This window comes from Embiotoca jacksoni, unplaced genomic scaffold (genome assembly GCF_022577435.1).
Source record: "Embiotoca jacksoni isolate LCO1_2020_lvr unplaced genomic scaffold, fEmbJac1.0.p SCAF_46, whole genome shotgun sequence".
Taxonomy (NCBI): Eukaryota; Metazoa; Chordata; class Actinopteri; family Embiotocidae; genus Embiotoca; species Embiotoca jacksoni.
In genome coordinates, this window is record NW_027185399.1 from 661482 (window position 1) to 688519 (window position 27038).

The window sequence follows — 27038 nt, forward strand, 5'->3', positions numbered from 1 at the left end:
CAGTGATTTATTGATGCATCGAGTGAGCCGGCGTTGGTTGATCTTTGGGAAAGAAAAAAATCATCAGTACCGCAAACGGCAGCATTGAAAGCACAGTAGCTAAAAATAACGTGACATGTTAACACAGGAGGGAGTCTGAAGCTCTTCTCCTGTCATGAGCCAATGCAAAATGAATTAAAGGAGGAAACAGCACAGGTAGGGGGCCGACTGACAAATGCTACATTTACATGCTTGAGTTTATCACCCCGCCTCTTTTCGGAGAATTTTGACGCTGACGGGAAATCATACCAAAAAAATAGCGACATAAATAAGTTTCATTTCAGGACAATGCCGACGGTCCTCATGGAAGTTTTTGATTCATTTCATTGGCCATTACACTAAAAATGAAGGAACTTGTGGTTTTAAGGCCTCAAAAGCAATAAAACCGTAACATGTAGTCGTGTTTTGAAAGAAAGCCTTTAAATGTCTGACATCACCGCGGTAACTGTCGTTGCAGGTGTGGCCTGCTGCAGGTGGGCGACCGCCTCCTGTCAATCAACGGGATCCCCACAGAGGACGGAACGCTGGAGGAAGCCAATCAGCTTCTCCGGGACGCAGCGTTGACCAATAAGGTCACACTGGAAATCGAATTCGATGTAGCAGGTTCGTAAAGTAAAAAATAAATAAATAAATAAAAATGTGATGTACGATTTCTTTACCAATTTTCTTGGATAATTGTCTGCTTTCAAAACTCTTAAAAGTCTACTGTGACAGTTTGACTTCTAAAACTCTAAATAGATAGTGTCAGAACATCTCTTCATTACCAATATATGAAAGTTAAAAAAAAAAACCTTTGCTTGGAGATTTAAGGCTGTCGTAGAACATAACTCCTTTATTTGCTAGCGTTTGATCGTTTTTCTTTGTCGTACGTTCAAATAACGTTTTCGACGGGGCGGATGAACTCTGCTGCCGAGAGCTTTAGTATCAGAGCCGGCAGCGGTGGACAGAATAATTACAGCTCCTCTCCGCAGATCACGGCCCATCAGCACACTCTTAACCTCCGTGAGAAGCACTCGGAGTACGAGCCGTGTATTACTGTCTTCACTTCTGACTCCTCCGTAGAAGAAAAGTCGCATCAGAATTGCTTGAGTGTTTGTTTTTTGTTTTGTTTTTTTAAGGGAATCCGTTAATTGTGAAATGCGGCTCAAAGTGCAAGAAAATGACACGCAGTGTTTCACATAAAGATAGATATTAAGGATCATTTAAAAGATTTTCCCCGAAACTGTTGATGGAAAAGGAAACCAACTCGTTAATCACCACGTTTGCAGTGTCAGTGAATGAAAAGAGCTTCTCTGGAAGGACACCGATCCAAACAACTTGTTGAAAAGTCTTAAGCGGTTGCTTTGCTTTCCAATTCCCCCCCCCCCCCCTGTCCCCCCTCCCCTCGTTGTGTTTGTGCACGCTTGTTTTTGCTGGCGGAATTAGCGGCTATGAGTCACGCAGGAAAACAGCGAGGATACGAAGCCGCTGTTTGCCCCTCGAGAGGAGCAATTCAGGCGAGATAAGAGCGAGAGCTAAACGCCTTGTAATTACAAATGTTAAGCGGGATGAAAAGACTTATTTGTTGCTCTTTATATTAGTGCCTTTTTCTTGACACTGTGTGTGTGTGTGTGTGTGTGTGTGTGTGTGTGTGTGTGTGTGTGTGTGTTGTGTGTGTGTGTTTTATTTTCTGTTTTCCAGAGTCGGTGGTGCCTAGCAGTGGTACTTTCCACGTCAAACTGCCGAAGAAGAGAGGAGTGGAGCTGGGCCTCACCATCAGTGGTAGGAACACACACACACACACACACACACACACACACACACACACACACACAAGTGTCCGTATGATCGGATTTTTTTGTTTTGAAGGGCTGCGGGCCTTGAATGTTTCAATTTCGCGAGACCACCCTGGGCTGCTTCACAAAAACACACACACACACAAAACCTACACATGTATTTTTCATGGTAACGCGGCCTGCAGGGAAGCTCGGCTATAAACATCAACCGTGTTTATAAGAATGGGAGAGATGCCGTTTGTCATTCTTACGCTTCCGGAGCTTCACACTATGTACACTGACAGTGTGACGACAGCCCTGTGTGCATTTTGTCGGGGGGGTTTATAGTCTGTTTTTCGTAGTTTGGGCTACAAACTTGATGCTGCTGCATCGTTTTTTTAGATAATACTGAGCTGTATTCTTTGTGGCAACGGTTTGGAGATGACTCTTTCCCGTTTCGACCACAGACTGTGTATAAAAGTGTTTGTAGATTCCGGGTCTGAAAAATGAGGCCTTAAACTGCAATACCACCGAGTGCCAGTAGAGGTCGGCTCCAAAATGCCTCCATAGACTCCCATTCAACTTCTCTCATAAAATTCTCAGTCAATAAAATGTGTCCATCAGCTATCTCGGTGTTGCTAGCCGAAGACGCTCCTTCTTATTAGTTTTCTGGAGGTCCATCTGGAAATAATCCCTCATTCATTGGAAAATAAGCTTCAAAAAGCGGTGATTTGATTGACAGGTCTGTGGTGCAGTCAGCAATATTCTTCCAGAGGTGCAAGCAGGAAGTACAACGATCTGGGTCATGTGACCGATACATTTTTTGCCGATACAATCTATTGTTTCATATAAATGTTGAATTTCTTGCCCGAAGCCGACGATTACACTTTTTAGAGCTTCCAGAAAAGCATAGTGACCAGTAGGATTAATCAGGTTAATGGACGTGGTTTTAAGATGAGATATTCTACTGTAGCACATGGCTTCAAATGATCAATGCTCATGTATAAAATGCTGCATTTCAAAATATCTAAGAAGTTCATTATCAAAACATCAAGTACACATTTATACATTAAGCATCTACTCTGTAGTTTTGGTTTTTATTCTGCCAGTCAAAACGTTTATTGTGGTTATTTTAAAAAAACAAGTATTTCATCATAGACACTCACTTTAAAACACAGTCTTCACTCTTCAGTGGGAATAACTTACATTCACGGTTTGATTATACTCAGTCTGGAATGTGTATATATTACCATGTCCCAGTATATGCTGTATTATTTTAAGCAGCAGTAGCTCAGTGACACGTAAACTGTTGAACCTGACACACATTTAAATATTTGGAAGAAGACAGTTAACTGGGACCCGTTTGTGGTAGAGCGTGACATTTTAGGTTTATAATCCTGGGCTTTAACAACCATCTGTCATTTTTTTGTTTACTGGATGAGAAGTTGATATTGACCTTCTGAGGATTTTTTTTTTTTATTGGTTGAATGTAAAAAAAAAAAAAAAAAAAAAAAAGCTGTAACTAAATGCTGACCTCGGAGAAAGTGTCAATTATAGACTCTCTATGTAAAAGATGACCTCCACATGCCTACAGAAAGAGATTGGACCTAATACTCACAGGAAACAGACACTGATTTGTTTTGTTGGTTTGTTTTTTTTCTTTTATGTGAGGCATTAATGCTCAAATCACTGCGTAATGAACTCTTCCTGTCTGAAAGCCTCCAAGGTGAGACCTCATCTTCTCTGGCCCCACATGTTTGCAGGTTAAACTTGAAATTTTGTAAAAAAAAAAAAAAAAATTTTAAAGTTATAGAGAAGAAAGTTGCAGACATAAATACATGAGTAAATTTTCCAAATATTAAAAAGCTATTATATGGTCAGGAAATTATTCAACAGAATTCTCAAACTGCATGAGATCATTTGAAAACGTCGAGACACTCAAGTTTCTGCAGTCAAACTCAACAACTGAGTGTAAAACTGTAATTGTGTGACCGTTCTGCATAAATAACAAATAAAGCCAGTTGTCTACTTTTAGAAGAATTATCAAGGATCTCATCAAGCGTCCACATCAGTCTAATCAGTCGTCTCAACTCTGGACATTTAGGGCAGTGGTGCCGACAGTTTACCGTGAAACTCATTTCATGACACAATTTTCTATATCCTGATTTTTATTATATTAAGTATAACAGGTTGTAGTGTGACAGTCACTGAAACAGAGAACGGAGCAATGGTGCCATCTTCTGAACACAAGTGTCCACAGCTGACAATGACAAGCAGCTTACATTGATATTTATATCATAGTTATATTTTTGTTAAAGAAATAAACATATTTTTTTGTGCATTTTAAAAGGAGGAAGCTAAAATCCAAAGAGCGCAGGTTCGAATCCCGGCTCGGGAAGTGTTTACATTTATAGTATACAGAATGAAAGTGGGTTTTTTTTACAAACTTTAACTTGTGGAAGGTGTTCATAAAAGACTTGTGTAACGCAATTACTGTTTAACACCTTAGTTTAAAATAGCTTATCCATAGTAAAAAAAAAAAAATAGATTATCCATACAAAAAAATAGATTAGTCATAGTAAAAAAAAAAGATTATCCCTAGTAAATTATTATACTTTTTAACTTGATTGATCAAATGTTTAAATCAAGGATTGTTTAATTAGTGTTATATTTTTGACCAAGTACCTTAATTAGAGTAGAGAGGAATTTAATATGACTTTGGAAATGATTATTTTAATTGCTATTGCTATCAAACTTGTATTTGTTCTTATGTGGCAGTTTATGGGGACGTTTTACTGTTACAAGTATTGGTTCCTAAGTCAACAAATACTGCTGCCACTGTGGTGCATAGCGGTGGTATCAGGAGAAACTCTGGTATTTCAACTTTCAACTTTATTTATTTATATAGTGCCAAATCACAACATAGGTTATTTCAACTATTATTTCAGCAATGTTACATGTTGTTGTTGTTGTGATGTCATCTCCCTCCACAGCCAGTAAGAAGCCAGGAGAGCCTCTCATCATTTCGGACATCAAGAAGGGCAGCATGGCTCACAGGTATATAATACCTGTTAATTACAAGCGCCACCAAATACCAGGAAAACCTTCATAATGTAGTCTAGATTTCCATCTTTGAAGTACAGAATAGTTTTTTTTTTTTTTTTTATCAGTTTCTACCTCTCCGTCTCTGTCCTCTCTTCTGTCTCTCTGTGTCCCCTGTAGGACAGGAACGTTGGAGCCCGGCGATAAGCTGCTGGCCATCGACAACATCCGTCTGGAGAACTGCTCCCGAGACGACGCCGAGCACATCCTGCTGCAGTGCGAGGAGCTGGTCAAACTAAAGATACGCAAAGATGAAGACAACTCAGGTATTTCCATGGATATAGTTGGTTCTGCGTGTGCTGCTTCAGTAAACAGGATTGAAACTAGTTCTATTTCTGAGTCCTGCAGGTTTTCTTTTTAAAAGACATGCACTCTCAGTGTTTCACCACCAGGTGGAGCTGTTGTCCACAGCTTTGGGACAGCAGCTGCAAAACGGTCCTGATCTAACAAACAGGACTTTAAGATGTGTTATCATCAGTCCCGGTGGGGATTGGAGATGTAAACAAGAAAATTAAATGAATTATGCAACAAAATAAACCAAATACGTAAAGAAATTCATGAAAATACTGCCGGTGTCGTGATCCGATGTGTACCAGCAGCCTGAAGCCAGATAAGGAGCTTTATGCTCGGCCACTTTGTCATCTTACAGACGCCATCTTAAATATGTGTGAGTCAACAAGAACAATTTTAACTAAAAAAAAATAAAGAAACATCACCCTGTTTCGCTACACGTTGCGAAATCATGTGACGTAAACAAAACAAAAAAAAACACAGACTGAGGGACCGATTATATAATCATGTTGGATTATGAGGCTGTAATGACGCACACACACACACAGACACGCACACAAAGACACAAGAAATGATATGCAGAGATGATACGGTCACGCTATGTGATGACAAGGCAAGTCCTTTTTACCCGGTTACCATGGCAACTGTGTCTTCCTAGTCTTGAGAGGAGTTTTGACCTACTTCTGGAATGAAGTGTTTGGGTGTGTGTGTGTGTGTGTATGTAATTGTGCGTATTTCCAGCGAGCAGGTGAAATGATGCATTATTACCTGTTAAAACCTGAAGTGTTTTTAACGTGTGTGTGTGTGTGCGTGTGTGTGTGTGTGTGTGCGCGCGCGTGTGTGTGTGTGTGTGTGTGTGTGTGTGTGTGTGTGTGTGTGAGAAAACGCGAGAGTGTGTATGAGATGAGCAACAAACATCAGACGGTATCAACTGCTCCTCGGTGTTGAAACATTAGAATAACGTGTGTGTGTGTGTGTGTGTGTGTGTGTGTGTGTGTGTGTGTGTGTGTGTGTGTGTGTGTGTGTGTGTGTGTTGTATCAGATGAGCAGGAGACGTCAGGCAGTATCATCTACACAGTGGAACTGAAGCGGTACGGAGGCCCTCTGGGTATCACCATCTCAGGCACCGAGGAGCCTTTTGACCCCATCACTATATCAGGCCTGACCAAGAGAGGCCTTGCAGAGAGGTACGCACACACACACACACACACACACACACACACACACACACACACACACACACACACACACACTTCTCTCGGAAATCTAGGTTGCCAGTTTGCGTTTTAAAGCGTCAGTGAAGTCGCTGCAGATTTCAGGAACCTTCTCTTCCCAAACAGTTTCATATTCTCACTCGGTAACAGCTCACAAATATAGAACTGTAAATGAATTCGACTCGATGCCACTCGAACTCTACAGGGATCCATCTGAAATCACCAAAATATCACATCATCCTGCGCAACGTGAAAACGACTCACCTGCAGCTCCGCTGGAGTTCCTCAGGAGACGACATGCGGACGTGCGTTACGTTTCTTTGTAGGTCAGGAGAGCTCACATGGACGAGTCTCCGCAATCCAGCAGCGGATAGGAACGCCGTGTCACGTCGATTCAAACCTACTTCTACTGTCTACTTATTACAAAGATGTTTCATAAATGTCAAATAACGTTTTAATTTCACTGCACTGAGTAATTATTTTTACGTGTGCGAAACGACCCATTTAGCTGTTACCATTGTTTAAAAAAATGAAGCAGTCTGCAGCTGATTATCTTAAAAAAAATAAATAAATAAGGACGGAGAGGAAGAGGATGGTGAGGAGGGACAATCAACAATTGGTGTCCACCATAGACTGAATATTAAAATGGACGTCTGTCTAAAAAAAATGAAGTCAATGCGTAAACGTCCTAAAGTGTAATACCAGTTCCGGCCACTCGGGGCTGGCGCCAAAAACCTTTGACTCAGAGTCAGTCCCATTCAAAAAAAGATCAACTTCTGTCATTAAATAGAAAGTCAATAAAACATGTTCTACAAGTCATTTTTGCTTTATTTTGCTATTATTCTGGTGGTCTTTCAGAAAATAGTTCCATAATTGATTAAATACGAGGCCGCAAAGAGAGGTATGTTTTTGGGGGGAGGGAGGGTCTGGTTTTGATTGGCAGGCCTGGGATGCTTCTGCTATCAGTGGGTGAGGCAACGTATTTTCCAGTGGAAAAGTTAGTCTGGACCCGCGGGACACAAGTGTTGTCCGTCAGTGGAAATCTTTACAGCATAATTAGGAGATGACATATTCACATCTTTAAAAGAAAAAGGAAAAAAAAAATCACTTATTGACCTCAGGGGAATTATCATGGCTTTTTTTTAACAATCTACTGCCAAACAGAATTTTGAAATTAGAGATCAGTTCAATCTTGGAAAGCCATGTATAAAATCTCTTGGCTCAATCAAAAGCCCAAAAAAACCGAAGTGACTTCATTTGCGTGCATTAAATGGATAAATAAATCCGGTTTTCACTTTGTGATACGCACATATTATCAATGATAACACGAAAACATTGACACCAATAACTAAAAAGTGTTGATTTACTGTATGTTCCATGCAAAACATCATATCCTGAACATTATCAAACCTAGTGTACTGTACATGTATGTATGCAGGTGTGCGTTACATAGTAGATAATTAAACAAACAAACATTTTTTTTAAAAAACAGCCCAAATTGAACCATTTGTCAGAATGATATTTATAAATGTCATGATTGCAGATAAAGGGTAACTGATTTAGAAAGAAAAAAAAAAGCATAGCTGGAATGGTCATTCTCAATCAAAACAACCGGTATGTCTGGAATGAAGTAATTATTATCTTATGTGCTCAAGATTCATGTCAAGATTTACACAACAATTGTGGTTTTATGGCAACATATGCAGACGTGTAAAGCCAACTGGTAAGATGGAAGGAACCGACCATATTTAAGATAGAAGCTTTGGAGCGATTAAACGGGGGGGATTCCCGAGTGTGCAGGAGCAGCAGCAGGTGCGGGTTCGACACAAAGCGATGACAGATGAGTTCATGAGAAAAAAACAGGAATATGGGAGAAGCCAGCCATCCGCAGCAAAAACAAGACTCAACAGAGGATGACATAATCGGGGTTTTTTTGAGTCATAAAACATCCATCCAGTGAAATTCAGATTACATCCAGTCCACTGCATTTCACTTTACTTCACAGTGAAAATCTCAGCTTTTATAAGAAGTTCACGGGTTTTTTAAAACCAACAAAAACACACACACACACACACACACATGCACACGCCGTGACCCCATTTCTCGAGAGTTTTGTGATGTAATTGTTCTATTTCCTGGTCTAAACTGTTGTCGATAAAGCACTTTGCCTCGGACCTGTTGGCTAAAAGCACTCTATAAATACACTTGGCTCAGCTTGACACAGAAGACGACGCCGGGGATGCAGATGATATCGGCGTCGCTGCATCCACGGGACTCGGCGAAGAAAAAAAAAAAAGAAAAAACCGGTTCACGCCGACCCACTTTTTTTCTCCCAGATCCGTTTAACTTTGTTAAATCCGTCGAGGTGAAGAGAAACTCGAAAGTCCCGACAAATCGAACACACACTTTACTGCCTTTAATCGCTCATGCTTACGTGTTTAACGTGTGACGTGTGTGAGATTAAACCTTGAAAGTTATATTTCTGTCAAAATTGGCCACAAGATGAATTATTGTTCTTCGTTTCGTACCAGGTTTAACAGAGAAGTCGTTGGTAGTGGGATTTAAAGGGAGCAGGTGTTATTATTTCAAGTGTCGCCTCGTCGTGACCACTACTACTAGTCGTGTGTGTGTTCACATCACTTTTTGTGTGAAGATGCATAACTTTCAAATTCAATTCCCAAACATTTTAAATCTGATCTGGAATCAGCGACAGCCATTGTTTTGTGCTTGAAAAAGTATTTTTTTGAAGAAATGTAAAAAAAAAACAGCATAGTCTTAATTTAATTCTGAAATAGTTTTGAGAAAAAAATTGGTTCTAGTTTGTTTTTTTAAAGGTCAGCTGGTACCAATGAGGGGGAAAAAAGAAATTTCTGTGCACATAAAAAATATATTTAATATTGATTTATTGTTACCGGAACCTCTCTAGAATCCTTTAGGGATCATTAAAAAATCATTCCCTTCCTGTGTGGGGATAATACTGTATTCCACTTTGTGTATCTGTGTGCCCTATTCTCTATGTGTGTCTGTGTGTGTGTGTGTGTGTGTGTGTGTGTGTGTGTGTGCGTCCAGGACAGGGGCGATACATGTCGGCGATCGTATCTTGGCCATCAACAGCGTCAGTCTGAAAGGCAAGCCACTTAGCGAAGCCATCCACCTGCTGCAGATGGCCGGAGAGACGGTCACACTGAAGATAAAGAAACAGCTGGACAGTAAGAGTTCTTCGTAGTGACTATTCACTTCTACTTGTGCATCTCTGGAGTTCCTTTTTACACAGACTGTATATAAAAGTGTTCGTAGCTTCCTGTTCTGAAAAATGAGGCCGATTGCAGAAAGCGCCTTAAGCTGCAATACCACCGAGTGCCACTAGAGGTTGGTTTCAAAAAGCCTCCTGCTCCATAGACTCCCATTCAACTCGTCTCATAAAATGCCCTCTCCAAAAACTTTTTCCCAAAGTGATTTCTGTTTTGCTAGCCAAAGTCCCTCTTTCTTATTAGTTTTCTGGCGGTGCATCTGAAAATAATCCCGTCATTAATTAGAAAATGAGTTTAAAAAAAGACGCTATTGGGGTTGGAGGTGACACAGTATCGTCAGGTTTTCAAACACATGGAGTCAGTGTTTTTTATACCATTTACCATCGGTTGAACTCGCTTCGAACCTGAATTCTAAATAACAAGACCAGGTACTGTGCTCAACTTTTGCGGTTCAGCCAATGCTGGCAAGTTCGATGTCTGCAGCGCTCCATTTGGTTTTGGTGTTCTTGCCGCCTTTACATCTCCAACTTTTTCGAGGGAAGTGAACATTTTCAATGAACCCTGTCCTAACTGTTACACCAACCATAAATATAATATATAAACTATACCCTCTTCTTCAAAACATCTATAAAACAGCAGAAAACGTTCCAGATCAAAACTGTCACAGTTCCACTGAGTGCACTTTACCGGCCGATCGATAGACAATCAGCCTCGTTCTGAAACGGACCTCCTGTTCATTTCAACTTCCTCCAAGACGGAGAGGAGAGGAAGGCAGCGGAGGGGGAAGACACCACGGAGAACGAGATCAGCGACACCGAGGAGGACGACTTGACGGACAGCCAACAGACCAATAAGCTGTCGGAGCTTTACTCCACAACCATACCCAGCGTGGACTCGGCCATGGAGTCGTGGGACGGCTCGGGGCTGGACGCGGGCTACGGTAGCCAGGGTAAGAGTTATAGCCACGTATATTCAGGATGCATCTTTTTTTTTTTCAAAAGGATCGAGGAACATCTTGTTTGTTATCATTCGATTTAAAAAAATATTTTTTTTTTTTAGGTTTAGCGTGTGTTTTCCTTCAATGTGGCTTTCCCCTGCAGGTACTTACAGTCATCAAGCAGCCGGTATCGCCCTCCACCCACACGAGTGGCGCAGCGCCAAGCAGCAGCAGCAGCTGCAGCAGCAACAGCAGCAGCTGCAGCAGCAGCAGCGCAGCACCACGCCTCCTCCTGGACGCCGGAAGAACTACCCGTTCAGCGACGGAGGCTTCAGCGAAGACGACTGGGACAAACCACCCGGGTACGATTGGAATTTAGTTTAAATCTTTTTAACTACTAATCATCCATCCTTTATCTTTGCGCTGGCTACGTTTGAAGTCAATTCCAATAAATCTCGTTCGGTTCCAGAAGCCATTGTCTTCCCTTCATTTTTGTACTGTTCAAAACCTCCTTTGTGTAAATCCATCACTCTAAAGAGGAAGTCTGCGTTGATTTTTTGCTGACTCATTAAAAAGATATGCACTAATTTATTCCATTAAGACCGTTCGGATCTCTGGGAAGTGAAGTCCAAAAACTGATAAAATGTAGACCTTCGAGGGTCATAAAAATGTATTTTAAATGCCCCCAATGCACTGGATGCAATAATTTAGTCACTTTATGTTAAATTGTTAAAATTACAAAGTTATATTTGGCATTTTGTTTTATTAAAATCTAGTTATCTAATGGCATAATTCTCTGCCCAGGTATTACCATGAATTACGACAGTGTAAAAGGCTTTTAGTTAAGTGTGTTTGGCTCCATGTTAAATTCACCTGCGGCCGTCCTCCCACATTGCTCATTGGGGACGCGAAGGATTGTGTTTCTGTGCCGTTCGGCTGCATTGTTGACGCACCACTAACTTTTACATCTGCATAAGCCTCCAGTTCATTTTTCACAAGCACGTAATTTCAACTGCCAAGTCTCCGGTTTGACTTCGGGTCGTGAATTGTACATTTGAGCGTGGGAGTCTTTGGCGTCACGAAGTCAGCGAGAGTGACCGATTATCCGTGTTATCTGTGTGTTTGTGTGTGTCTCCGTGTGCATAGTGATGAGTCAGGAGGTTAATCCTTGTAAGGATACCAACGTTCGCTGGAGTTATATAACGCTGCGGAGGGGGTAGGGGGTAGGGGGGGATTGCGGAGACAAAAGGAGGGAGGGTGAGAGAAAAATCAGCTGCGCAGCTGAAAGTGAATTAATCTTGTCGGTCGGGGACGTTAAAAGATTACTCGTGATGGATTCTAGCGGAGCAGGGAACCATGATGCTACTGCATGTTGTTGGTGCAGAACACAGACTGTATATAAAAAGTGTAACGTAGCTTCCGCGTCTGAAAAATGAGGCCAATGCTGAAGCGCCTTAAGCTGCAATACCACCGAGTGCCACTAGGGGTCCAAAAAAAAAATGCCTCCTGCTCCATAGACTTCCATGCAACTCGTCACATAAAATTCGTGATCAATATCACTTTTCCATGACTTATCTCGGTGTTGTTAGCTAAAGTCGCTCCTTCTTATTGGTTTTCTGGAGGTCCATCTGAAAATAATCCCTCGTTCATGAGAAAATAAGCTTCAAAAAGATGTGTTTTTGTGGGGCGTGTCTCTTTGATTGATGGGCCCGTGGGGCAGTCAGGTTACGGCTATCGGTGGGCGCCCCATGTAGTATCGTCGGGTTTTCAATCAGATCAAGTCAGATCCACCGCTGGCTTTATTTTATCGTAATCAGTGACTCTGAAGACAAAACTGGTTTTATTTTTTTGACAGATTTATCGGCCATCCACCAGATGGTATTCTGCTGGACCCGGACGACAGTTTCTGGTGTCAGGCGCTGGAGGACCTCGAGACCTGCGGCCAGTCAGAACTTCTCCGAGAGATAGAGGTCAGTTGGCATTTTAACACTATTCTTAAACTTTAACTCCAGTCATTAGCATTAGCTTTAAAACATGAAAACAACACTTAAGCACCTGCACACACAGGAACACCTTAAAGGGTTACCAACAGTCCTGCGTTCAGAGAAATAGAGATGCGTAAAAAAAAAATGCATAAAGCCAGTGTTAACACAGTAGTCGCAGCATTAGCTTGATGTACATGGTTTGCGTGTATTTTGTTCGTGCAGGCGTCCATCATGACGGGCACAGCCATCAGTCTGGGTGTAGACGGTGTCAACAAGCCTCCTGTTGAGCCCATACTGAGCCACAGCAGGATGAGCCCGTTGCGGAGAAACTCTCTGCTGCACCAGGGGAACCTGCTCCACCAAGGTACACACCTCCACCAGGGCGCCCATCTGCACGAGGAGGCCCACCTGCACGAAGAGGCCCAACTCCATCAAGGTCAGTGGCAGATGTGACAGAACTGATCTCTCCACTCTAAATATTGTACAGACAAAAAAGTAAACCAATTTCCATTTAGTGAAGAGAAAATAAACTTAACAAAATGATACTTTTACTTATTGTATGTCGATATGGTTAAAAAAAAAAAAAAAAAGGCTGTTTACTAAATGTTTGTCTGAAAGATTTTTTTTAAATACTTTCTGTGAAACCAGCCCCCCTGTTCCACCCAGATGGCCACCTGCACGAGGAGGCCCTTTACAACCAGGAGGTGCACCTACACCAGGGGGCCCACATCCACCAAGACAACCAGTCCCCTCTCCTACACCATGATCCCAAACCCAAAGCCTCGCTGAGAGTGTCGGAGAGGACGTGGGAGTCCCGTCGGATCAAAGAGGAGATGCAGGGGATTCTGTCGCCGACGCCTCTGGAGCTGCACAAAGTGAGTACAAACCTCTGTTGTGTTCGGGGTCCATGGATGACATACTGATAAGGTAAAGCTTAACTTCAGGGTCAAAATTTGAACTGGGACTCCTTCGTTAATCAAAAGTCAAGGGGGGAAATACTAATTTATTTTAGTCCGGTTTTGGGCACAAATTTTAAATATGGGGCTAAGGACAATGGAAGTCAACCGAAAAATATAGTAATGTGCTGTGACAGTAAAAGTATTTCACAGTCTAGTCCGAAGGGCTTAATGTCAAGTTGCAGTTTGAGCCGTAGATGTGCGCTTTCCTTGACATATCCGTCCGCCCCTCCCTTGGCGACGTCCCAATAAAAACAAGACTTCAGCAGGTGGCTCATTGCCAAGAAATACCTACATGTTCAACCATACTACCCAAGTAACAAGTGAATAAGTACAGTTCCCAAGTCATCAATCTTTCTTTACCCCTTTTAAAGTTCAGCTTGCTATTAAAAAGTTTGCCAACTTCCAAAACCTCCACGTCAACCAAATGTTTGTTTCGTTTGTTTTTGGTTTTTTTTGCATGTCAAGACAAAAAAAAAAAAAAAAAAAAAGGTAATTTAGGAGGAGAATAAATCCGTGTCCAAATTTTTAAGTTGGTATCTTGACTTGTCCAAAGCAGGGAAATAATAATAATTTAAGGTCCCATGTGAGCTAGTGTGGATAAATAGTTGAGTTTAAAAAGCCTTAAATTCCTTTTTTGGGTTTGAGAAAGGTTTTTTTTTACAGTGTAGAGTATATTATGTAATACAGTGTAGAATCTACTGTGTAGTTTCCCAACCCTCCACCCCCTAAGGGAAACTGTTAGACCAGCGGCTACATGTCTTCTCCCTCCTATGGATTTTTAATCACAGTTCCATGGAAGGGTCGACTTCAACTTGTACGGCTGCGAGCGAGACTGAAAAGTACATTTGTTATCATCCACAGGGAAACAAGTACATTAAATCCACGACTATTTCACCGTGATGGACTCTTTGGCTGGCGGCCAGAATGTTACAGCCTTAATTAGTGGCTCATTAAAAGGTCATAAAATATTCATATATAATAACAGCCTTTTTCAGTTAACCAGTTAACCCCCTCAGCAAAAAAAACATCTGGTCTTCATCACGAATTGTAAAGACCTCCATCTTGTATTTGTCCCTGTAATGATGCTATATTATTGAGTCATTTGTTAGAGTGGTTGTAATGCTTTTAATCTACATGCTGTACTAATCTGCACTAACCTAAATACTGTATAGTATATCCCACACTGTAAAACGTCAACGTGGCTTTTAAATCAACTAATATCAATCGCCCTGTCAACAGAAAAAGAGTTCATATAGAAAGTCTAGAATTAGCTATTGTTATGTAGTCAGATTTTAAAGTTGAACATTACAGTCCATTTAGTGATTTTGTTGGTGTTTTAATACGTCAGCTTTGATCAGAACTTTAGAGCTCCAAACATGGGACCCACCATGGACTGATAGCTGCAACCGAACTACACCAGAGGCCTGTTAATCAAGCAGACACGCCCCCAAAAACAACTTTTTTATTTACCGGCTTATTTTCTAATGAATGAGGGATTATTTTCAGATGGACCTCCAGAAAACGAATGAGAAGGAGTGACTTTAGCCATCAAAACTAAAATAACTTGTGGAAAAAAAATTATTGACTTCAAATTGTATGAGAGAAGTTGAATGGGAGTCTATGGAACCAGAGGCTTTTTTTGAGCCAACCACTAGTGGCACTCGGTGGTGTTGCAGCTTAAGATGCTTCCGCATCATTTTGAAGCTTCTCCCACTTTTATATAATTTAAGGGTAACTTGTCAATTTCTGCTGTCGGTATTTGACAAAACATTTCATTGCCTACCTCACAGATTCAACTCATTGCTTTCCATAAACTTGAATGAAGCTAAATTTTTGTTTAAACATTGAGTTTTGACTAAATCAACCTCACATTCTCACGTCGTCTTCCTTCAGGTAACGGTGATAAAGGACCCAGAGAGCGATGACTTTGGCTTCAGCGTGTCTGACGGCTTCTTGGAGAAAGGCGTCTATGTCAACATGATCCGACCCGATGGGCCGGCTGACCGGGCTGGGCTCAGACCCTACGACAGGATCCTGCAGGTAACGATAAGAAATCAATTTACTTGTTGGAAAGTGTGAACATCCATATGTAGCGTAGAACTCCACAGTTAAGGATCATCAGGCTAATGGTAATGCTGGCAAGAACTAAAGGCAGCCGTAGTAAATTTTCGGAGAGAGTATCCTGGTGATGTGTTTGGGTCCTTGAGTTTTAACAAACATGTTAAGTGCATTTCTCTCTTAGTAAAAAATATATTATTTTTTTTAATTGAGCTTTGTTTACATTCTTGTTTACTAGTTTTCAGTCTACGTCCCCGCCCTTGTTTACATTTCTGCCTTTCGTGGCACATTACTGCCACCTGCAGGAACAGTGGAATACTGTGAAGCCATTGTCGGACAGGGTTTCGTTACCTGCGAAACGCGTGCACGAGAAACCACTTAATACAACAAGAAAAAACTCCGTTCTACGTTCCAAGATCTTATTAATGAACTTCTTGGCACAAACAAAGGTCGCTGAATCTTAAGCGTCAGATAGTTTCCGTCTTCGTTTGATAGGTAATGGAAGAAGCAGAAAAAAAACATTTACCAGAGCAGCCGTTGTCTTTGTCCCCCCCCGTCTTCGTCCAGGTGAACCACGTACGGACGAGAGACTTCGACTGCTGCCTGGCGGTGCCGCTCATCACCGAGGCCGGAGACAGACTGGAGCTGGTCATCAGCCGCAACCCACTGGCCAACGACGATCCGGAGGACAATAACAACACTTTAGACCACCCGCTAGACCTGTAACACACACGCACACAGAAAATGACGGATGAATCTTCAAGTCATACACTCGCATGCATTCACTCTGTCTCACACACACACACACACACACACACACACACACACACACACACACACACTCACACACAGACTCCACCGGTTTGCAATAGTTCTATTTAAACACAGAGACTCCGACTGGGACACACAACCAAACACTTGCATGCTCAGTTCACCCCCATCCACATTCACACGCGGTTGACCTGCTGCAATACACGATATTCTCTGCGGAGGCGCCACCGCAGGCTTCCTCGCTCGGTTGTTCCAACATCAACAACTTACTTTGGCACTTTAAAGAGCAGTTTTTTTTTTTATTCCGACTTCTGATTACAAATAAACAAAAGACCTGGGTAACACAATTTTAGCTGTTTTTTTTAATGCCAGGCTTTTAGGTTCACATGAATCTACAGGGCTGATGGCAACATGAAAATCTGCCTTATTATACAATATTTCAAGTAAAAAGTAAGTGACAGTGAGAGAAACTGCCTTCCTTAGCTTGCAGATTTCATTTGTTTTGAAGAAGACTAGCGAGACTCAATAGAAGATTGAACCAACAGGTCGTAGAGGACTTGTGTCTGACAATGTTGTAGCCATTGTAGAAGTCCATAATGCTGCTAAGAGTCTGCTCAAATACTGCTGCTTTCCATGCAAATGCCAAGACCAACGTTTTAGCTTGTTTTTTTCCAGCTGTTGTATGAAGGCAGACGTCTGCACATCAACAAAAAAACATCTAAATATGTGCCAACATTACATGGTCAAAACAATGATGTCACCACAACTGCCAAACTGTTATCGTTTTTTTTTATACAATCATCAAAGGGAAGAGAAAGGAGGGGAAGGGGTTAATTTCTACTTCCAATGAAAATTGGGATCTTAAATGGTAGTGATTAATAAAAGGGCAAGTTTTACTGTACCTCTGATGGGCCGGCCGTGAACACACGGAGGCTCCTTGGAGAAAACTGTGTTGCCAAAAGAAGAACATCTACCTGAACCGTTTTGAGATTTTTTTTGTCTTTTGTTAATTCCATTTATTTCTTGTTTCGTGCCAACTGCTGAGACATCGACCAATCTGTCACTATAGACACACTACACAACTCATCCCTGGCCTACAAAGTCAAAGAGCAGTAGCTACAATGTATGCATTTTAAAAATATCAGAGATGATTCTCTTTGAGGGTTCAGCGTGATAATATTTATGCCATTAGGTGCTGTGTCGCATTCAGAAGAAATTTACAATGACGGTCAATTTTTAGATATGTTAATTGTCACAAACCAACGAAATCAAGGGAAATGTCAGTTGCCAACAACCCCAAAAAAGTGTATTTTACACTGTAAGCCACTAGGGGGGAAGCCACAGGTAACCACATATTGGTGCCCCCGCTTTGGCGTATCTTTAGAGATTGAGGTAGTAACAGGTTTCATTTATATGAAGTTATAATTCGACAGTTGTTAAAAAATACTACACACAGCACCTTCTAATAACATCTGTGGATCACTACTGCTGTTTGGTTTTGTAAGGAAGACCCGCCCTTTTGCAGCTCAAAGGATCATTAACAAAGTTAATGGTATCATCTGCAAACATGGAGATTTAATTAATCAGGATTCTGATGTAGCCAGGAACCAGAAAAAGTCTCTCACGCATACACACATACAGAAGAGTGTCAGCATGCGCCGATAACAGAGGACATGGAAACGTGCAGATTGCGTCTGTATGTATATGTGTGTCATTATGTGTTTGCCTTCCAAGTTTGTTTGGCTTTGTTTTTTTCCCTGTAAGTTTGAAAGGGTGTCTAAAAGGTTGCACATACATGCGGTTACGCTCTCCATTTGTCTTAAGTAAAACTGCTGAAGCCTTGTGGTAGCTTTGGAGAAACCAGCCAGTATAGAGAAGAATAATTATAAGAGACCGATAACTCTTTCAACATATATAAAGTTGCAAAAGGTAAAAAGGGCATCCGGATCCGAAAGCATTTTTCTTTGTTCCGCGTTCCCATTTTTATGTCTTCTTTTTATATCTTCATTGTTACAAAAGTGGCTAAATAAAAGAGAATGTGATGATTTGCAAATCACGTCAACCTATAATACATTGAAAATATAACAAATACATCATATCAAATACCGAAAGTTAAGAAATATTATTGTTCTATGGAAAATATATGCTCATTTTGAATTTGATGCCAGCAACAAAAGACTGTCAAAGTAGTGTAATCCAAAAAAAAAAAAAAAAAAAAAAAAACAACATCTGGTGGAACTTGTCCTAATTAATTAAGGTCTATTAGTAACAAATCAGTAACATTGGGAAGCGTTCACCTCTGGGAGAGACTGCATGGGTAAATAGAGCAACAATCTAAGAATAACATCTCTTCACGTAAAATTGCAAAGATTTGGGGATTTTATTATCGTACATAATACAATCAAAAAAATTCAGAGAATCTGGAGAAGTTTCTGTACGCAAGAGAATAGGCCGGAAATCAATAGGCAGCATTGCATTAAAAACAGACACAATTCTGTAGTGGAAATCATTGCATGGGCTCAGGAACACTTCGGAAAAAACTTTGTTTGGCCTTTCAAAACTCCAGTAACTAGTCTCCTCAGTTCCCAAACTTTTACAGTGTTGTTAAACGAAAAGGTGATGCAACGCAGTGGTAGACATCACCCTGTCCCAACTTTTTTGAAATGTTTCAGGCATCAAATTTTAAAAAAAAAAAATGTTTTTGATAAAGCAATTAAGTTTCTCAGTTTAAACATTTGATATGTTTTCTTTGTTCTATTATATTTTAAATATAAGACTACATAATTTTCAAATTGTCACATCAATATTTTTCTTTACACAGCCTCCTAACTTTACTGAAAATGGGGTTTTAAAGGCACAAATTCTATACTCTGTGGTTAGAGGTTTTGTGGAAATGGACCTTAGGGGTCAGTGTCAACTTCTCAACTAATGGAGTTGTAACTTTTTTTTGATCAACATTTGTAACTCTGTGGTATCTTGTGTTGTGGTAACACACGTTTTTTTTATGATTTATTATAAAAATGACTACTCTTAACACTCCTTCAGCTCCTTAGGTCCTGTTTCATTTTAGTAGCAGACATTCCTTCCACTTGCTTCACCCCTTGTTTTTTCATGATTCTTCTCCCACCGCTGGCAAAACGTCGTTTTTGCTCGAATTATCTGCGGATTAACTGAAATGAGACCGGGTTGTCGCTTCCCTCCTGCTGAGAGTGTTAGAAAGTGTGAGAGTGTGTCTTAACGGGACACCGGGTCACATTTTATCGTTCCTGTGTGTATAGATGTACAGTACTGTGCAAAAGTTGGTACTCAAAGTGAGGATGAAGAAGTATGCCGTTATGTCTTTAATTTATCAATTAACTTCTTACAAAGTGCCGTGATTAACATAATGAACCCAAATCAAATCCGTGTTGAGCGTTACCACAATTTGCCTTCAAAGTCAGCAGCATTTCTACCTGAGTGGCACTTTGCACACACTTTTTCAAGGCCTTTGGAAGCTTCCGTGGCCCAAACATCTTGGGAGAACTTAATAAATGAACCTGCATGTCTGGTATTCACTGAGTCATCAAGGTTTCACAACTGTGGCATTATGGAAAGTAGAGAAGCCTTGACAAGCCCTCTCGAATTCCATACGTGGTCCAGCCATGTCCTCGTTTTCTTTCTCCTCATGTAATCCCACACTAACTCCAAAATCTAACGCAGCCACAAACCTACAAGGACCCTCCAACCATGCTTCAGTGTTGCCTGCAGACATATTTTCTAACCCATCAGCTAACAAAATGCTTTCTATCCTTGCATTTTATTGTAGAAAGAAAAAAATAGAGTCCTTGGAGCTAAAGACCGGCTCTGACCAGACTTAACAAGACTCTAGACTCAAACTTGATGAGTTTAACAGGGTCCCACTGGCTTCTGCCAGTTTCGAAACAGATGGCGCTACTGAACATTTTCCAGTTCCCAAGGGGGGAAGTTGACTTGATCTATCAGTTTCCACCATAAACTACATCTCGGGTCCTCGACCGAGACCTTCTTCAGCGATCTACCCTTTGTCTTCGGCCGTCTCAACCTTGTTTAATTCGTCTTACGCGAGCGCTCCATAATTTTGATTCAGCCTACATTGTCTTGATTTTCATATGGGCTGCACATACCTCACGTTTCTGCACGTGGAAGGGCCGTTTGTTACTAACGCCAGTAACCGACGCGCAAGACATAAAAACAAACCGTCGGCGACATAAACGCTTTCAGTGAGAAATGTCAAACTTTTGCACAGTAATGTATGTACGCACGACGGAGCGAACCTTGGTTGGGGAGCGCACACGGACGTGTGGGAGAGACAATACGTACGACACAGGAATAATACTTGTGTGAAAAAGAGAGGACAGAATAGCCTTTTGTCCTCCGAAGGATTTGGAAAACTTTTGACAGGAACAATCACAACCTCTGTTCTCTCTCTCTTTAACAGTATGTCTCACTCTTTCCTCATGTTGTTACATAATACAGTTCCAATCCAGCTGCCCCCTTAGAGAACACCCGTGTGTGTGTGTGTGTGTGTGTGTGTGTGTGTGTGTGTGTGTGTGTGTGTGTGTGTGTGTGTGTGTGTGTGTGTGTGTGTGTGGTTGGGTTGGTGGGTGAGAAGGAGAAAGCCTCCTCATATGACTCAACATAAGTTTTCGGCGAAGTTTTTGGTGTTTACGATATATTTATGTTTATCGAAGTGTGTAAGATTATTCTGTTGTAGTATACACCGAATGATTATTGTAGTGTGTGTGTGTGTGTGTGTGTGTGTGTGTGTGTGTGTGTGTGTGTGTGTGTGTGTGTGTGTGTGTGTGTGTGTGTGAGATAGAGAGAGAACTAGGTGGTGTACATTTCATTGTACAGCGGTGAGGTTTTTCAGGGCTCGGGGCCACACACACTTTTTCCCTCTGAAAGCCTGATGAGACTGAAAACACGATAAACTTAAAATGCACATACGGGGGGGGAAAGAAAAAAAGAAAAAGAAACAAAAGGGACATTTACTTCTCTCCGAGCACTGACTACAAAATAAGAAGCACACTGTTGAATACCATGCACTGTAAGTATTTTCATGTACAACAGAACAAAACCTGTCTGAGTGCTTTTTACGCAATGTCAAGAGGCCCAAAAAAAATAAAAGGATGGGGAAAAAAATACTTTTGTAAAGCAACAAAAAATGAGAAAAGCCTTCTGAATCGTTCTGTTGGTTTTTATGTATGTATGTATGTATGTGCGTGTGGTCATCCATACTCCCTATGCATTTCTGGGTCAAAGGTCAGTGTATAGCCCAATCCAGAACCGTGAACAAAAGTCCAACAATGGCCAAGTGACGTTTATAGGAAAATATACAACAACAACAAAAAAATCATCCCAGCTATAATGTAAATAATTAAACTTTTACAGTTGATTGGTTGAAAATCTGAAAACATTCAAATACTTTGACAATGTAGGACTGATATTCCTGTAAATGTAATTTATGTTTATGTTACGGTTAAGTTGGGTGTATTCGGTTTTTGTAAGAGAAATGTTCTGTGTCAGTCTGAAGACAGAATACTGTGTTTTATTACACTGGCTGGTTGTCGTTACGCCCTGAACCCATTAAACAATGCCATTACGTTGGACACCACGTTACATAATTGAGCATATATGACATCATCGGCTACAATAAGACGCTTTCACATCGCCTGCCGTTCCTGTCTGCGCCTGTTCAAACACCGTAGAGTGTTTTTGTTTTTTTATGGTTCGTCTCGACATAAAGCTCCGAAAGGATCCAGCTTCTGACCGAGAAGGACGGTTGGTTCAGGTCTCTTGAGGAGCAGAGAAAGTTTAGGCTGCGGGGAAATGAAATGAGTTTTATGCATGTTTCCGTTTTTTTTTTAATGCCAGCTTTGGCCGCGGCTTGTTACCGTGCGGTTCCGCAGCCGAGTTCCCGTTGGGGATGGGAGCACGTGTCGGCGTTTTCTATTGCACGGGTTGTTGCGCAATGTAAGCCCGTCATTTGTTCTAATAGGGAGACACGTGGGAACACGGTAGCGGAGACAATAACTCCATCTTGCTAGCTCTTTCGGTAGACTTTTAAAAAGGAATAGGTTCCCTCCGCAGTGACAGAATGCTTTTCTGGGCTGGTTCATGAGGCTGGCCACGCCTTAGGTTGCATGGAAGTGGTCAAAAACTCCAGTTCTTTGCAATTGTGCAGCGAACGTCGTCAAAATGTGTTCCAAAACACAACAGTTAATCCAGGTAACCGCAAATTACCGTGCCGATCACAATGCTCGGTGAGCGAACCAACAGCTTGCTGCTTCGTTGTATCTGTTTAGATAATGCTAATCCTTAACTTATTGGCCAAAGCTACATGTTCCTGTTTCAGTGTGCAGAATTTCGATGGATCTATTGGCAGAAACTGAATGTAATATCGTCTGCTGCTCAACACAACTAACCAGCTCACCAGTCTGTTGCGCATCATCGTCAACACTCGTAAAAACCGTCACCATCGGACTTCCAGCCGGTTGTAACTGTGACTCCACACGGGGGGGGGAGGGGGGAATAATGTCCAGCTGCATATTTCACAACTAGAAAATTTCAGTGTCACGTCAATATGTGCATAAAGGCTGTAAGATTTGAGGGTTTTTTTATTTGTTTATTTTTACAGTTTTTAAATGTGTTCACATGTCAAACCCTGTTACGGTTCTGGATTGGGCTAAATGACAATGTACGCGTTGATATTGTGTATTTTTTTCAAACTGTGTAAAGTTCTATTCTATGTAAAATAGTATTTTTCTATGACAATATTACTCTTCCAAAACATGGGGAGAAAATACAAAAACAAAAATTATAAAATGGAAAATAAAATGTATAACTTTGTTGTTGTTGTCATTTTTGATTTCTTTTTTTTTTTCATTTTCTATGAAACAAAGAGTGTACTGCTATACTTCTCTTTTCGAGAAGAGAAAAGGTGAAAAGCAAGAAAAAATAAAACGTCTAATTTTATGTTGGGTGAGTGAATTTGTGAGTTGTTTTTTTTTTGCATGTCTTTGTGGACTTTGATGGAACTGATACATAAATGCAGGCAGGATAAACTGTATAACTGACACTTTATCTGTAAATGTTTTCCAACCGGAATTGGGGACCTTGAGCAAGAGTCCATTTTACAGTAAAGGGAACCAGTTTTTAGTTTCCTCGTCACAGTATCCTGAGCTCTGCAGTAGAAGGAATGCGTCTAAAAAATGTCCCCTCGGGGATTAATAAAGTAACTACCTAACCTACCTAACCTAACCTTAAGGGGAGGCTGAAACATGTTCTAACAATGAGTTTGCTGTATATCTAGTGGCCTCCAAACTGTTTTACCTGATAAACCATCAGCTACTTTCAATGAGGTTCTTAAAATTACATAATCCTCCCCAAAAATTGTAAGATTTATCACAACTCTGGCAACAAATAAATCAGGATCACTTGAGCATCAACACAACAATACTGATTACCAAGATTAGAGGAACATGTCCATCAATCTGAGGAACACCTCTGGTTATTCTGTTCGGGACACCTGTTTGAATTCAAGCATAAGGGCATCATGCCATTAACCATTAAGTTGCCTCTGAACTCGCAAAAATTACAATATTTTTGGAGGACATGCTACACTTTGACTTTTTGATCGTATTTTGGACGACATGCCATACATATTACAGTATGACTTTTTTATCACTTTTTGTACAAGATTCTACAGTATGACTTTTTTTTTTGCTATTTTTGACATGCTATAGTATGACTTTTTAATGATAATTTGGACGACATGCTATAGTCTGACTTTTTTATCATATTTTGGACGACATGCTATAGTATGACTTTTTTTCATAATTTCAACGACATGCTATAGTATGACTTTTTAATGATATTTTGGACGACATGCTATAGTATGACTTTTTTTTCATAATTTCAACGACATGCTATAGTATGACTTTTTAATGATATTTTGGACGACATGCTATAGTATGACTTTTTTTTCATAATTTCAACGACATGCTATAGTATGACTTTTTTATCATATTTTGGACGACATGCTATAGTATGACTTTTTTTCAATTTTGCGGACGACATGCTTTAGTGTGATTTTTTTTTTTTCACAGTTCAGACGAAATGCTATAGTATGACTTGTTATCATATTTCGGACATTACTTTTTTTTTCATATTGTTAACGACATGCTGCTGTATGACTTTTTTTTTTAATATTTCGGACGACATGATTAATTTTGTCAGAAAACTGACCAATAACATAATAATCATCCATATAAATCAACACAGGAACCAAACAGAGCTCAGGCGGTTAACATTATTTGTTCACTACATTTGCACACTCCGTCTTTTGTCACGTGTGCGTGGAGTTGTTGGGCACGGGAGCACTACACACACTCATTTAGGTTAGGTTAGGTTAGGTAGTTACTTTATTAATCCCCGAGGGGACATTTGTTTCGCTACTTATTTTGTACTGTTTATTTTAGTATCTGTTTACGTGAGAAAGAGTGTGTTTGAGTGTGTGTATTAAACCCAGTTTAGATTTTCTTATGCTGGGTACAAATTGTGTTTACTTGGCATTTCCCCACCTGTGTGTGTGTTTGTGTGTGTTTGTGTGCTGTACAGTACACTCTGCTTCTGCTTCTGCTGACTTAATTATCCACAACAGTTTACTTTTATGTAACAGGTCCAACACACAACTCAAACGCAGAATCCACGCAGACATACGCGAGTGCACCGAAGCGAAGCGGTAATAAGCACGGAGGCAGTTTGGCAAACCAATGCACACGACTGTAAATGCACATGAAGCCACACGCACGAGTTTGCACGCAAAGAAGTGAAATATAAAGCCAGAAATTCTATCCAGGAAATGTATCACCGATTTTCCACCGGCAGTTGTGGACAGTTAATAAAACTAAAAGAGAGATCCAAAGGTGGAACAAACCAAGAACAATCATGTCTGATCTTAGAACATCACATAGTTGTTGTTGTTTTTTTAACAGCCACAAAGGAACACGTACTGAACAAGTGACAACACACAGAGTTACATGTAAAGCATCACTAGAGGTGTATCACCCGTCAACAGGGTAACGGTACGAAAACAGAGAGGGATGTCCATTGAAAAGAGCGAGGAACGAAGTCGTGGGGTCACGACTTCCTGCCGGAACAACAATTCTAAGGTGTTACGTGAACATTTTTATGTTAAACAGCTACTTCCCCACATTTCAAAAGGGAAACACTCGCACCCGTTGACTGATCGCTTACGGTTACTGCAACTTTCACAGATAGAAAATGAGGTGCAGTCTTACCGGTCAAGGGGGTCGTCTGAAGAAGGGTTTCGTTCCCTCGTCAGGGCGGAGGGATATTCACCGTCTTCTTCATCGAGGAGGGAAAATCCCAAAAAGTCCAAAGTGCCGCATCTTCACGGATCTCGAAAATCGAATGAAAACATCACAACAGATTAATTAACCGTAGGTCACATCAAATCACTGAGGGGTTTTTTTTCACATTCAAACTCAAACACTCAGAACGTCCAACTCGCTTTTGTGCAACTAAATTTCCCACTTTGTTTTTGCACTGATGAGTTTAACTTTATATTTCTTCATCACAGCAACAAAGAAGGAACTGCAGGACTTTTTCATCAATAGTTACTTCGCAGATTAAAGTTTTACATTCAAAACATATAGGCAGCTTTTTAAAAAGTTGAAAAAAAAAATAGCCAGTACAATAACAGTTAAATTCTGCTTCTTACATCATGTGTGAATAATATGAATGCAACAATATATATTTTGTGTTGTGAAATTGTGAATGGGAGTTTTATGCACATCCACTGATTATATCAACGCAGGACTTTTATTATTTAACCGAGCAGCTAACTAAGACTATGAAGTTATTGCTTCATACATAATTCACGTTTTAAACAGTTGTTGCTTCACGGCAAAAATAATTAACTTCATTAATTAATTAATAATTTTTCTAAAAAAAATTAAAAAAAAGAGAGAAAGACGGCCGCACTGATTTTCCAAATCATCCCTCTTGTTCTGCCTTCCCAGTTCCCGTCTCTTTCTATTTCGGACTTCAGAAGAAAAGGCGAAAGTAACATGAAACACTGGTTTAAAAAGACAAAAAAACAACAACACAGATTTGTTTGTTTTTTGCTCTTGTGTGAATGCCAAAAAACTGTCTGGAAGATGAACTGCAGAGCAAAAAATTCTCAAAAGAAAAAGTCTATTCTCGGAGCTGGCAGGCAGCGAATGGAAACGTTCGTGCTGGGTTTCTTTCTTTTTCTTTCTTTCTTTCTCCGGAGTGCCAGTTATTTAAAGCTCAAGCAGCATTAACATTCAGAGTCCTCCATGGCAGGTTCAAGAGACCAACCATCCCCATGTGCTTTTTTTTTTTGGGCTGAGTCACATGGGAGCAATAATCACGGTTTGTTTGTGTACAACGCTCTGGGGCAAAAAAGAAAAAGAAAAAAAAGAAGATCAATCAATTAAAGGCAGAAAACTTTGTGACTGAATTTGAACACTGCCTATAAGAAAAAAAAACAAAAAACAAAATTCTCTTGTCTTTCTGGATTACTTGTGAAGCCTGAACAGCGACATCTCTAACCAGTATGGTACTTATGAACATACTTTCATGGGAAAGAAAAAAAAAAGAAAAAAAGAC

General features: G+C 40.6%; 1 protein-coding gene across 9 annotated transcripts in view; it reads left to right on the plus strand.

Annotated features, from left to right (window-relative positions):
* LOC138210525 (glutamate receptor-interacting protein 2-like) overlaps positions 1-23354 on the plus strand; it is a 220769-nt gene extending 197415 nt beyond the window's left edge. For 8 of the 9 annotated variants that reach the window (XM_069169733.1, XM_069169725.1, XM_069169727.1 and 5 more), the window contains exons 13-25: positions 497-642; positions 1720-1800; positions 4787-4850; positions 5016-5161; positions 6229-6373; positions 9470-9609; positions 10406-10600; positions 10752-10950; positions 12444-12558; positions 12796-13009; positions 13222-13448; positions 15426-15572; positions 16158-23354. In XM_069169733.1, coding sequence (XP_069025834.1) covers positions 497-642; positions 1720-1800; positions 4787-4850; positions 5016-5161; positions 6229-6373; positions 9470-9609; positions 10406-10600; positions 10752-10950; positions 12444-12558; positions 12796-13009; positions 13222-13448; positions 15426-15572; positions 16158-16316 — 1978 coding nt within the window. In that variant the 3' untranslated portion in view covers positions 16317-23354. The remainder of the gene's footprint in view (positions 1-496; positions 643-1719; positions 1801-4786; positions 4851-5015; positions 5162-6228; positions 6374-9469; positions 9610-10405; positions 10601-10751; positions 10951-12443; positions 12559-12795; positions 13010-13221; positions 13449-15425; positions 15573-16157) is intronic. The other variant, XM_069169728.1, reaches the window with a different exon arrangement.
* The last annotated feature ends 3684 nt before the right edge of the window (positions 23355-27038 follow it).